Below are 13,749 nucleotides of genomic sequence, written 5' to 3'. Positions count from 1 at the left end.
TCATAAATTTAAATATAACAATTTTCATAAATTTATTAGAAAAATATAAAGTAAATTTTTATTACCTGTATGATGTAAACCACATGATACTTGAACCACGGGACTTTCATTAGGTATAGGAACTCTAGCTGGTGGTATACTAGCAATTCTTGCAGCATCACCTCGTTCAATATCACTCCCACCAATACCTTCCTCGTTCATTAAATTAGTACCTAATCCTAATGCCATTTTTCCAGCAATTTTTTGGATCACACTTGGACCAGCTATTTTGCACAAAATCAATATCGTTATATTATTAATTATTATAATTTAATTTAATTTTATAATAAAATATATCTATTTTATGTAAGATAACTACCCAATCTTTGATTATTCGGACCTTTCAACTTCATTCCATATTTTGCAGTACTCGGACCTGCCTTCGTTCTCTGCTTTTGTTTTATTTCTCCCAAACATCTTTGTAAATATTCTCGAAAATTTGAACTTGATCTACCTGAAATATGATACATATATAATAATATAACATAGAAAAACCTACAAAAATGCTGAATTAATATCACTTTAATTTCAGAATGAATTTTTACCATTAGTACAACTTTTTCTTGCACAAGTACGACAACACCCACATTCCGCGCATCCACTATCACCTTCACCACATCCACATTCCCTGAAAATACGTCTTTTAATTTCTTATTTTATATATATATATGTATAAATATATATATAATTAATATACATACTGGCCTGGATTTCGATCTGGGCGTATACTACTTAAACATGATATACTATATCCAGTACATTCTCGGCATACTGTGCAAACCATACAAACACGATGCCTCCATTGATGTAATCCAGGCGGACACATACCTTTTGTTTCTTCCCAATCTTCGGTGGATTCCATACCATCTAAGTATATATGAAAATATTATTTTTTTTTTTATAATATGAAAAAATATTAAAATTGTATATGTATATATATATATATATATGTATGTACAATTACCTTCTTCAGTTACTAAAAGTTCATCTTCTGCTGTACCCATTTCTACAGCAACAGAGGAGGTATCTTTATTTATAGTGCTATGAACTGTAGTAAAATCTCTTCCACATTGTCCTTTATTATTAATTCCAAATGTGTATAAATGTCCTTTATTAGTTAATGCTGCAGCGTGAGCTTTACCTAATGAAACATGAACAACACAAACATCTCTAAGATCGTTAATTATCCCCGAAACCGGATCGCTATGCAACGTATCTTTGCCAAACATCAGCAAAGAACCTTCTTTTGTAACTAATGCTGTTGATCCATTATTACAAGCAGCATCTACAATATATTGTCCTTCTACTTTTGCTATTTTTTTTGGTTTGACTGGTTTAGGTTGTCGCCTAACTTTATCTAAAAATAAAAAAAAAATAGATGAAAACAAGCAAAGCATGTTATGAATTTCATATCATAGAAGTTATAATAATATACTTACTATTATCACCATCTTCTCCACGCCTAGCAGTACCAGCAAATAAAACCGAACCATCATCCATTACCATTACAACATGTTGACCATCATGACCAGCTGCAAAATTTATAAGTCTTGGACCTTTTCCAAGCGTTAATTCCATCCATCTATTAGGCCTTGTGTTATTTTTCATACCAAGAGAAGTTCCTTTTCCGCTATATAAAACCTATAAAAAACGATACAATCATATATATTTCATTCCTACTTTAATATATTAAAAAATTGTGCTGCTTACTTTTCCCGATACGGTTTTTAACAACGCAAATTCTTTTCCTGCAATAACTGTAGCAATTTCATCATCACAGCCTGGATTTAATGTATGAGTGCTTTGTTCTTCATCGAAAGTAGCATACCCGAAAACATCTACACATTTTCTTGCTAATTTTAATGGTAATTCTGATGCAACTGTTACTGGATTACTTAACGTATTTATTGTTCTGACTACAAAACCATCCTGTTGAAATTAATAAAATTTATGTATATTTTTTTCAACCAATATAAATTTTATCGATACTGATTCAAAAATAAAAAAAAAAAGACTAACATCTTTTCCTGCAGTTATCATTCCTAAACATTCACCATCAGAAAACATAACGGAGGATGACCAATCACGACCTTCTAAAACAGCAATTTCCGTAACTGTAAGAGTTTCCGCATCTATAATTAATAACTCGCTCTGTTTTCTAGGTGTATACTTAAAATACAGCGTGTTCTGTAAAAAAAAAAAAAAGAAAAAAAAAAGAAAGAAAGAAAACAATGTTAGAAAAATCCTTATATAATTGCATAGAAAATATTTAATTATACTAACATTTGCATAACCAAGCCAACCCGTTTCTGTTGGATAAAAGTCCGCCTTCTGAACATACATATGACCCCAAATAGTTCCACCATGACCACTGCCAATTTTCAATAATCCTCTACTTGTATGTAGATACAGGTACTTTCCATCACTCACAAAGCTTCGCCCATTTAGTATTATATTATTTATCTCATTTGGTAACTTAAGCGTATAAATCTTAGCACATTTAGGAACTCCATATGTAATCCAGTCTGGCCGTGCAAGTTTTCCAAGTAAAACAGCTTGTACACTTCTTTGCAAAGATGTCAATACACATGGCATCTATAAAATATATATGTATATTACATATAATTTAAAATAAATAAACTTTTAAAAATATATATTATGCTATCATGAATTTTGATGAAAAAATTTACCTGAATATTTTGAATTGCTAATACTCTTGGACACATAAGTAAAGCTGCTATCGCTGCTAACAAACGACCAGTATCACCTCTAACAACCACAAGACTCAATAAACATGCACAAGCAACTGCAGTTAAATGACTTCCATCATTAGCAGCAGCTGATTCTGGCCCATGTGAAGTTGCAAGATCCAATAATAAGTCAAAAAGTGGATCTGTAAAAAAAAAAAGGAAGAAAAATTAAAAATATCTATTATAAAACAATAAATTTATATATATATATTAATTTGTATATATTACCAATAACATCATCTGGTTCAGATTTCAGGCTTTCAGGAAGTTGTCCTTGTAATACATCCAATAAAGCTGATAATGCTTTTGTACACAAAGCAGGTTCAATTGTTCTACTTTCTCTCATCAATGTGAAAACACTTCGTAAACCAATACCTACAATCTAAAAATATTTAAACTAATATATAATTCTTTTAATATATATAATTTATAATTAATTTAATTACCTTTGGTAAGCTCTGTATAGTTGATATTCTATCTTCATCATCACTTTCAGTATCAATAGTTTCACTATGTTCAGGTGATGGTGGAGAATTACAATTTGATACTCTATAAACTTCATTTGATGTTCTAGTATGCCTCTCCAAAATAGCACTCCTAACACTAGCAAATACAGCAAATGCAGAAGCATTGCAAGATAATTCTATCTCTGGTGGATTATTATAATTCAAATCTCCACTTAAATCAATCTATAAGTTATAAATACAATTATAATTTACAAAGTAATTACAAACATAAAAAAAAATTATATAAAACACAAGTAAAAGTTAACAATACCTTTCTCTTATCCCTCTTTCGAATAGATTTATTTTTCTTGCATTTTCTCCATTCTTCTTTATTTCTAAAATATAAAATATATAATGTAACAAATATATTTTAATTTTAATATTTATACTAATAATTTTCTAATAATAATCTATATATTTGCAATTATAAAAAGGAAAATGTTGTAAAAATAAACGTTTAAGAAAAAATATTAAATCTTTATTGTTTTTGATAAATACCTATAATTATATGTTTTCACAGAGATTTTCATTAAATTAGATAAATAATTGACATTAAATAAATTATTTAAAATATAAATCATAAATTAATTCATAAATCAATATTTTTTATATATTTCATATGAGAATTGTCAAAATGACAATACAGTATACACCAACTTTAATAAACAAACAATTTTAGGTTACTTTAAACATCTAAAAAAATTATAGTATAATTTAGAAAATCGATGATATTAAATGATACATTCAACAAAAATAATGATAAGATTATCAAAATTTGTATCGTAATTATTAAATTTAATAAACGATAGATGAAGTCACCGCCAAAAGCGTCAAGTAAACAAAGCTGGAAGGAGGTTATATACATTTCGCACCTCTGTGCTTCTGCGATACTTTTGAAAAGGTCATAAAAACATTTCACATAATTTTCCGGTTCCGGCAGCAATCTTTCGTGATCTCCAGACACCATGTTGTGCACAAAATTTTCAACATACGAATCACCAATTCATTTTCGTAATACTATTGATCGTTGACATTCTTTCGCCTTCCCCATGTGATTGCATCGCACGATTTATTAAAAAGTGTTATTCGACGATTTCTATCAAAGTAATTATTTATTCGATCAGTAATTCTAAATTCATATACATCAAATAATAACGTTTTTTTTTTTTTTTTTTTTTATATAATATTTGAAAACGATCAAAAATTCGTTTTTGATGTATATAAAGAAATTCGTCTTGAAAGTACCAGACGTACCGCGACTACTTTGCGATTTCGATTCTTCGATATACATTATCGTTTTAACGCAGATTATCATTCGATATGGCGGCTATTTTTTAAATAAATTTTTTTTCATTTTTATATCTCTTTTAAGTAGTTTTATCTTTTGAATGTTATACGTAGGAATAATAAAACTAAACTTTTCCAACTTCATTATCTGCAAATATAAAATAATATTTGAGATAAATTTTATTCCTAAAGATTCTAAAATGTATCTTTTTAAATGTATTTATGATTATTATTAATATTGATATAAAATAAAAATGAAATAATAACAATTGTTTAAAAAAAATCTCTTTCTTACTTCATATTTCATGAAATAATGTAATTTTTAATTTTGCATATATATATATATATATATATATATATATATATAAATTTCTCAATTTGTTATTATGATAAAATAAGATTTCTTATATGCGTATAAATATATATATAAACTATTCTTATTGGCGTATTATTAAATATTATGTATTATGTATATATACATGCATATATTGTTCAATTGAAGAATTAATTATAAATTACACAATTAAAATTCGTATACAAAATTATATGAGAAATCTGTCAAAATATTTTCAACGCCATTATCTAAGTGATATATTGATAAATATTTTATTATTAGTTTATAAAATATTAATTAAATAAAACGTTAAAAAGACATATTGACGTAGAAGGCTTATCTCATATATGATTTAGAATTGATCACCTCACGTAAAATATAGTATAGTTCGTGTATTCTCTTATGTTAAGATTACTGTTTTGAAGATTATCGAGAACATAACCTAAGGAATATGTTTTAAAGTATAATATAAGTTTAAATTTTTATTTTATTGTAAAAAGTACAAGATGGATATGATTTTCGAAATTATTATGTGAAATAGATAATCAAGAAAAGTTGCACAGAAATTAAGTAATTTCTTTCTAATTTGATAAAAACATAACCAAATGACAGCTTTCAAACACGTATGTAATATTTAGATTATAATATTATAATATATTATAATATATTATAAATTATAAATTATTTAAATGCTTATTATTAAACTTGTTTCGTTTTCAGATAGGCTATCTTGACTTATATAAAATTATAATTGTAAGCTGATTTTTATTCGGTAAATATTTTGATCAAAATTGCATTTATTTATATATTAAAAAAAAAAAGAAACAAGAATATGAATAAAAATTTTAGTTTATTATAATGGAATATGATTCTTATGATTCTATATTTTTAGTATGTATTGTAACAAAATTTTGTACTATTATAAGGAAGTTTAATCTTCAAGGTTTAATCTTCTATTTATATATGTAAATTTATATTTAATAAATTGTTATTATTTTAAAAAAACACATTGTTTTCAGTTACATTGGATACATCAATTAATAATACACATGTTACATGATTGTGTAAATATTACTTAATGAATATATGTGATAGAATATCTTTAAAAGTATCTTTATAAACGTGTGGGAATGGGCAATTGCTTGTGCAAAGATATTCCTGAAGAACTTGAAATACATCATGGACATAATCATGCAAATACTGAAAATACTATATTACCAGAATCAAATGTAGGCACAGTTGCCTCTAATGATATGAACATTACAACTTTTAAATTTCCAACTTCAGCTAATATTGACAAATTAGTACTTGAAACTCTTGGAGTAATTGGTTCTCTTGTTGATAAGTGAGTTTTATGATAATTATAAATTATTTTATATATAAAAATTATATAATTATTATTAATAATATTATTACTAATATAAATATAAATTAAAATAGATTATATATCATTTATTAAATATATTAATTGATTATATTGATATTATATTCAGTGAGCAAGAACCACCACCTGCATTGTTAAAATTACATGCTATTGCTGATAAAGAAGATGGATGGATACAAGTTGTGAGTTCAATGGTTAATATTATTCCTATGCATAATCCACTAGGTCCTTCGGTTATTACTCTTTTATTAGATGATTGTCCATTACCATCAAAGGTATAATTATATTTCTTATATAACTGATTATATTTGAAACTTTTGCCATAAATATTTTAACTTTTTAGGAATTAGTTTTACGATTGTCACACATGTTTCAATTATCTCAAAAACTTGGAAATATACAGACCAGTGCAACTCAGCAACGTAACATCTGTGTTGTATTGGGTTGTATAGCAGAAAAATTAACTGGGCCCAGTAGTATTGCTATATTATCCGATGAAACTTTGGACTATCTTATTTCAAATCTTGTAAGTGAATGAATATTATTTATAAAGTATAAAATCTATTAAGACAATTTCATAATTCATGTTATTTTAGAAGGAAAATATTGATCCTTATGTGGTATTGTATTCATTAATAGCTTTGGAAAAATTTGCACAAACAAGTAAGTATTAAAAATATATAATAAATATAAATTAATATAAAATATTAAACAAAATAAATATTAAATATTATTTCGTGCAATATTTTATACAAATAATGATAATTTTAATAATTTATATTTTAAGAAAATAAATTGTATTTATTTTAGGTGAGAATAAAATAACTATAAAAAAACGTTTAATGGCAGAGAAACCAAATCCATTATTAGAATTGGAAAAATGGGCAACAGAAACTCATTATGTACGTCGTCAAGTAGGTTTTTGTGCGCGATGGTGTTTAGACAATTTGCGTAAGTGATATATATAATGAAAATATAATGATATATAATAAAAAATGTTTCATAATGGAGAAATTGATAAATTTAATTATTTTTATTACTATAGTTATAATGGAAGGTAGAAAATATTCTCACGATTCAGTTGATATGTCTGGTATTAATGTAATGTTAAATACAAAGGATGTAAGCGAGTACCTGAAAATATCACCTAATGGCTTAGAAGTAAGTTTTGTAGAATATATATTATATTATATAGAATATTTCTCTTCATATTTTCATTATATTTTCAGGCTCGATGTGATGCATATTCATTTGAAAGTGTAAGATGTACGTTTCAAGTAGACTCGGGAATTTGGTATTATGAAACACTTGTTATAACTACAGGTGTAATGCAAATTGGATGGGCTACTAAAAATAGCACATTTTTAAATCACGTAAGCATTTCTTAATGTTCTTAATATAATGCAAATGGTTATATTATATAAATTATTATATATTATATAATTTTTACATTGCATTATATATAAATTTTTTATCATTATAGGAAGGATATGGCATAGGGGATGATGAATATTCTTTGGCCTATGATGGTTGTCGTCGATTAATTTGGTATAATGCAAAGAGTGAAAGAAATCATGATAGACCTTGTTGGAAAGCTGGTGATATTTTGGGTTGTTTATTAGATTTGAACAAATTGGAAATAATATTTTCCATAAATGGTGTACCATTGAAACCATGTGTTCAAGTTTTCAAAACAGTACGGTATGTATTCGTATAAATTCGTATTAAAAAAAAAAAAAAAGAAATTGTGCAGCATTCCAAATATATAATGAATGCTTTAAATATTTTAGGTCTGGATTTTTTGCAGCAGCTAGTTTTATGTCATTCCAACAATGTCTTTTTAATTTTGGAAATGTACCATTTAAATATCCTCCTACCGATCGCGAATATAAAAAATTTAACGATTATGCTAGTTTGAAGCCTGAAGATAAAGTTGTGCTTCCTAGACACATATATTTAGATCAATTGAGAAAACTTAGCGTTAGAGAGGATTCATGTACATTGTGTTTTGACCAAAGAGCTTCAGTAAGATTGCTACCATGCAACCATAGGTATTATATATACATTATTTTTTTTTTTTTTTACACATTATATCAATTATTTTGTTAAAATAAAAATAAATTTTATTTCAGAGGATTTTGCCAAACGTGTTCGAATCAATTGATAGAGTGTCCAATGTGTAGAGCAACAATCGAAGAAGTAGCAACCGATAACACATGACACCACATAAGTGTATCAATATTTAATACTCTTCCATTACATTTCTCATATTATATAATTCTCAGGAATTGTCGCGAGGTAATCACAATTGCAACACATCGCGTGTATCACATATTAAATATAGTTATAATATTTTATACATTTTTTTTCTTACAATACAGTATTTTAAATCAAGAGAAGGACTACAAATCACAGAAAGCAAAGTTGCATTTAAATATCACATCTCTGAGATATATCATTTTGAATGTTGCATTCATATACGTAGATATAATTATATATAAATTATCACATTGCAAATTCAAATTACAGAAGAATATCACCTTCTACCATTTATCGGCTGTGCAAATTATTTTCCCTAGGTTTTACCTAAGTATGCCTTACATCTAATTAAATATTTAAAGTAAAATAGTGAGATAAAATTTAAATATTTTTTTTACGCTATACAGATTAGAAACAAAGAATTTGCAATTTACATCTGAATTGCTATGAATATACATTTCCAATTTAGTATTTGTGACTGGTTCACAAATACATATGTAGTGGACTCTATTTTGTCTATGAACGTGAAATTCTTTTCTGTTAAATTATGAAAATCTGTATCATGTGCTTGTCAATATCGACAAACAAATAACTGAATTTGTGCTGTAATGTAAGATTGATTTTAGAAAACTGTAAAATATTGATATCTTGTAGTATATGAAAATATATATATAAATATATATATATATATATGTTTATATATATACGTATATATATAATATCATATTATATTCTTATGAAGATATAAAATGTTATCATATGTATAACTTTGCAAAATTTTTCTATAAATTCTGCTGATTTTCATTCATATTCACCTTTCCTATTATTTACGTTATTAGATTATTGTTAATTATATGTTAAAGTTTATACAAATTGTTCCATCTTCTATATATATTTTTTAATTTATTTATATTAAATAGGTATCGCTTTACAATAATTTAATTATTAATCATATACGATCCATTTATAATATAAAATTTGATTTCTATATTTTCAATAAACGTAATAAAAAAATTAAAAATTTGGTGAATAAAAATTTACATATTATACGTATAACTTGCATAACTCTGTATTTTATTTAACAGTTGTAATAAGCAACAATTGTAAATCGTAATAAGCATAAAATTAACTTACTTGAAAATTCTGCTTTCGATGGTTTAATTCTTGATCTGATTTTTTTAATTAAACTAATATCTCTGATTAAATTTTTTCATTATATTAGAAATTAGCAAACAATGAACGAATATTACAATTACTTTTAAATTATAAAAAAAATAAGAACCGTTGAAACGAGAATTAAAATTGGCAATATCGATATATCTGCAAATAATGAGAAACGATCTCTCGATTTGAAAAGTTAATCGCGTGACCACGAGAGTGCGTTGCAGTTTGTTACAACATGGCGGGTGAGTGAGTGCCTGTGGATCGAACGAAGCTGCCCAAAAACACGAGGGATTTTCAGCTAACCCGTGGTGTTTGTGGGTTTCAGATATATCCTACATCCAGAAAGAAGAACTGGACGATTCTGACGAAGGTGAGTACTGACACGGAAATACATCTTTCATGATTGTAAACGTGCGTGAAAGAAGGGGTTGAGTATTCGGCACGGTGGCCCCACCATCGAAGCATGCCAGTGTCTAGCGTGCATGGCGGTGGCGTGGTCGTAAACTCATGCCCGTCCAAATACATTCTATCTCGTATAATTTTCATGTTGGACGGGCTTAGTAATTTTATTGTCATCCATTACAATGCAATTGAAACCCTTTTGAACGGGTGTCACATTGCAGTTTGGCTATAAACCGTATGTCACGCCGTGATTCTCACATGCGCGACCAGGACACGAGAGTGTCTCGATGGCGTTTTATCGGTTAGGGGGCGCCACAAAACGTGCCGCGCTGTGTTTACCTCGACCGCAGGCTGAAAAAAGAAGAAAACAGAAAAAAGGGCACGCGGTCGCTTTGCATCTTCATATATGTTCCTATCTCTTTCCACCGTTTTCGCATATGAAACACGATATATTTTTCGTATATATTTCGATCATTATTCTTGATTTATAATTGACGATATGATGCGACATTTAATAGATATACACAATGTCTTCCTCGATATGATTTTTTTTATCGTGTTTCTTTTTCCATTTATATTATAAAAATAAATGAAATATTTTAATTGTTTATATCATTAATTTACGTAATATAAAAATGCTTTATTCATATAGATATTATAATTAAAATATAATTTTTTATAAAATCAGCTTCATACTAGTAATATCAATGCACGTAATTTCTTAAAACGGATTAAATTAAACAAAAGAAAAGTATCCTGAAGGATTGAAGTAAACAGATTAGTTAATGCGCGGTTATTTGCCTATCGGGGTTACTGATCTTTCGACTTTCATGTATTTACTAGTGCCATCTGTCGTATATAAAACTAAACTATATTATTAACTTTCAATACAGTTTTTTATGTATAATTTTAAAGTTTCTTGGCACATAATCGAAATATGTAACGAGATGTCAAAAAATATTTATAGTTCTTGGTATACTCGATCGGTATTTGATGATTTATCATATGTTTATGCAAGGTGATAAAAAAAAAAGATATTTTTAACTATTAGGATAGGATAATTTATTTTTAATAAATAGAAAAAGAAATTCTATCAAACATTAATTATGGAAAATGAATATTTTCAAATAATTTTTTGTTTCCGTTAAATCGAACGATTTCTTCGCTTAAAGAGCTATCTACTGCAGGTAAGATATCAAGCGTGTATGGAAATGAAAGAAGGATATGTAGAAAACTTCTTCTAATAACCAGAAAAAGAAGAAACGATATGATAATCTATTGTTTTTATTAACAATAAAGCGAATAATTCCCAAAACGAGAAAATCGTTTGCTTTAAATCATTGAATATGAGAATGTTCTTAATTTTGAAAATATTAATTTTTCGATTGATGTTTATCAAAACTTTTTTTCCTCGTTTAATGATTATTATTTGATACGAACATTTTTTCTCGTTATTTCATTCATACATGAATTTTAAATTTATTTTGCGAAGTGTAAGATAAATAAATCCTAATTGATATTCGGACCTTCGATGAAGATTGTGTTCTACCTATATAGGATAATTATCTTTCTTTATTTCTTTTTCTTTCTTTTCTTATATATATGTTCTTATATATATATATGTACTAGCAATCTCACCAACTGTTGCTTTTAACTAACCCATAGTTGGTTCTAATCGACTTTATCAAACATTCCAGAGGTCGTTTATCAGCTTGGCTTACTTATATTTCCAAACGCGACTAGATAGAAAAATATTTAAGTCTGTGCCCTTCGATCCTCGAGGCACTAACCCGATCTAGATCGCATCGATCACAAGATAATCATACGAATTCCTATCGATGATAATTGAAACGATTCATAAAATCCCTTTCATCTTTTTTTTCAATAATCTTAATAATACGTGGAATAATATACGGTTTATAACGATTCGTAATCATGTAACGATTCATCTAGATTCTTAGAAATCGTTAAATCGAATTATACTCGTGCATGTTTTTTTTTTTTTTTACGCGAATAATCATTTGCGATTCATGACTCGTATATTCTGTTTGGTGACGTGCAACAGTAGCACATGACGCACTGCTTCCTGATTCATACTTCCGACTCTACCATTCCCTCGATCATCGACTAGGCGCACATGGAATTTTTTTACGACTTTCGTGCGTGGCCAATTTCGTTTCGGATCTCGTCAAAGTCACGTTTCTTCGAAAATCGTTTTCCACGAACAACGAGTAACTCGACGGATTAGCTTAACTTGTATTTCCAAACATCGATAACAATGGTCCTCATCGTTTCACGTCCATCCATGTTACGACACGATCGAACACGTTTGCTGAATTTTTCGAACTCTGACATATGGCGATGACTACACGGGGGCCACACGACCAGCGATAGTAATCAGTCGCGATTATGCAAATGATTCGGTGACTGGCTGTGACAGCTAGCGGGTCCGACGTTTCTTGAGTATCAATGAATCCTTTTTTTCATTCGTCCTACTATACATTGTCATCGTTTACGAGTTGCTTCGTGATTTTTACCTAGTTACGAAATATTTTCAAATTTGCGATCCAATTCATGAATATATTGTACTCACAATGGATTATATAGAAGCTAAGATTTTTTAATACTTTTTTTTATCTATCTTTTTTCTTTTTTTTTTATCGAGTATTTGAAATACGATAAAATTTTATTGCAACTATACGCCAGAATCGTTATCCTTCGTGTTTTAGTTTAGATGCGAAATTGAAATCGAAATGATACATATATATAACAAACTCGAAATTTATCTGATACACGATAAATTGGTGTCAACTTCGTTCTCGATTCACAAAGGTAGGATTTATAGATCGGATACATATATCAGAAAGGATATACATATGCGTAGATGTAAAAGGAGGATGATGGGGACCGATTATAAACGCGGACCCGACGAGATCGATCGAACTCCAACAGGTACGAAAGTTGAGCGAATCCTTGCGAAACATTTGCCGCGAAGAAAAAGAGCAGTCTATTTAACTGGTGCGTACGTTGCTCCCTATTCTGTGTTTGCGTTTATCGGCAAAGTGATCTCTTTCTCTCTTTGCTTTTTTTCTTTTCTTTTCTTTTCTTTCTTCCCTTTACCGGTACGATGTCGACAACGGGCGAAGAGGATAAGAGACGAATAAAAAAAAAATGGGAGAGCAAGAGGCATAGGACGAATATAGAGAAACTTTAATTTCTTGGCATTGTGAGGAGTTCCTTGCCCTTTCAGCCTTTTCAGTTCGGTGGTCTGTTTTTGATAGGAGGCCACGTCGTCTAGACACACCGGGGGTTGCCCGGCTTTTATAATCGCAACGAAATGCACCCCTCCGTGCTCGACGCAAAAATACCGGTTTTTTTTCTCCCGTTACGTTTCTCTCTCTCTCTTTCTCCTTCTCTGTTCTACTCCTTCTCTCCCTATTTCGCCAACGTTGGATTTCTCTCTACCCCCTTGGCCTCGTCACCCCTTCGTTTCGCAGCGACGTGCCGCCGCGTTACATTAAAATGATTTATTCTCTTTATTAAATTCGCATTCGAGGCTACGAGAGCGCATTCTCGACTCGCGTGAATCGAATCTCGAGACCGGATACAGGCCAACGATGTCGG

At 28.7% G+C, this 13,749-nt stretch overlaps 3 protein-coding genes across 30 annotated transcripts in view; 2 read left to right on the top strand and 1 right to left on the bottom strand.

The window, feature by feature from the left end:
- Positions 1-4,604, bottom strand: part of LOC107992715 (E3 ubiquitin-protein ligase MYCBP2) — a 175,394-nt gene extending 170,790 nt beyond the window's left edge. For 11 of the 16 annotated variants that reach the window (XM_062082932.1, XM_062082952.1, XM_062082946.1 and 8 more), the window contains exons 1-14: positions 4,168-4,603; positions 3,567-3,630; positions 3,236-3,478; positions 3,018-3,171; positions 2,730-2,932; positions 2,323-2,634; positions 2,059-2,226; positions 1,750-1,968; positions 1,479-1,680; positions 1,004-1,396; positions 741-906; positions 585-679; positions 359-493; positions 66-263 (exon numbers count right to left, since the gene is read on the bottom strand). In XM_062082932.1, coding sequence (XP_061938916.1) covers positions 66-263; positions 359-493; positions 585-679; positions 741-906; positions 1,004-1,396; positions 1,479-1,680; positions 1,750-1,968; positions 2,059-2,226; positions 2,323-2,634; positions 2,730-2,932; positions 3,018-3,171; positions 3,236-3,478; positions 3,567-3,630; positions 4,168-4,262 — 2,647 coding nt within the window. In that variant the 5' untranslated portion in view covers positions 4,263-4,603. Of the gene's footprint in view, positions 1-65; positions 264-358; positions 494-584; positions 680-740; positions 907-1,003; positions 1,397-1,478; positions 1,681-1,749; positions 1,969-2,058; positions 2,227-2,322; positions 2,635-2,729; positions 2,933-3,017; positions 3,172-3,235; positions 3,479-3,566; positions 3,631-3,793; positions 3,957-4,167 lie in introns of those variants that run through there. The other 5 variants (XM_062082895.1, XM_062082925.1, XM_062082915.1 and 2 more) reach the window with 4 other exon arrangements.
- Positions 4,605-5,067: 463 nt separating this feature from the next.
- LOC107992875 (RING finger and SPRY domain-containing protein 1) lies at positions 5,068-9,369 on the top strand. 3 transcript variants are annotated; one of them, XR_001765005.3, is made up of 13 exons: positions 5,078-5,539; positions 5,637-5,688; positions 5,936-6,261; positions 6,410-6,575; positions 6,644-6,826; positions 6,897-6,963; positions 7,111-7,251; positions 7,346-7,461; positions 7,530-7,673; positions 7,784-8,001; positions 8,091-8,351; positions 8,433-8,598; positions 8,682-9,369. XR_001765005.3 is itself a non-coding variant. In XM_017048991.3 (12 exons), the coding sequence occupies exons 3-12, from the start codon at positions 6,047-6,049 to the stop codon at positions 8,518-8,520; spliced, it is 1,599 nt and encodes a 532-aa protein (XP_016904480.1). In that variant the 5' UTR covers positions 5,068-5,539; positions 5,637-5,688; positions 5,936-6,046; the 3' UTR covers positions 8,521-9,369. The 3 variants fall into 3 exon arrangements, 2 of the variants coding, with proteins under 2 accessions (XP_016904480.1, XP_061938735.1); XM_017048991.3 differs by having other exon boundaries at positions 5,068-5,539; positions 8,433-9,369; XM_062082751.1 differs by having other exon boundaries at positions 5,181-5,539; positions 5,641-5,688; positions 8,433-9,369.
- Positions 9,370-9,945: 576 nt separating this feature from the next.
- The window catches only part of LOC107992804 (serine/threonine-protein phosphatase 4 regulatory subunit 1), a 107,778-nt gene continuing 103,974 nt past the window's right edge, over positions 9,946-13,749 (top strand). For 5 of the 11 annotated variants that reach the window (XM_062082642.1, XM_062082614.1, XM_062082599.1 and 2 more), the window contains exon 1: positions 13,008-13,143. In XM_062082642.1, the coding sequence (XP_061938626.1) occupies positions 13,023-13,143 (121 nt within the window). In that variant the 5' untranslated portion in view covers positions 13,008-13,022. Of the gene's footprint in view, positions 10,094-13,007; positions 13,144-13,749 lie in introns of those variants that run through there. The other 6 variants (XM_062082650.1, XM_062082601.1, XM_062082653.1 and 3 more) reach the window with 5 other exon arrangements.

This window comes from Apis cerana, linkage group LG1 (assembly GCF_029169275.1).
Source record: "Apis cerana isolate GH-2021 linkage group LG1, AcerK_1.0, whole genome shotgun sequence".
Lineage (NCBI taxonomy): Eukaryota > Metazoa > Arthropoda > Insecta > Hymenoptera > Apidae > Apis > Apis cerana.
Note: the sequence above shows the minus strand (reverse complement) of the source record. Positions and strands in the feature narration are given on the sequence as shown.

Excerpts from the sequence above, each read along its gene's own strand:
- LOC107992875 (XM_017048991.3), top strand. The coding sequence starts at position 6,047 with ATGGGCAATTGCTTGTGCAAAGATATTCCTGAAGAACTTGAAATACAT. Across the intron at positions 6,576-6,643 it reads ATTGTCCATTACCATCAAAG|GAATTAGTTTTACGATTGTC; the intron begins GTATAATTATAT and ends TTAACTTTTTAG. Across the intron at positions 8,002-8,090 it reads CAAGTTTTCAAAACAGTACG|GTCTGGATTTTTTGCAGCAG; the intron begins GTATGTATTCGT and ends TAAATATTTTAG.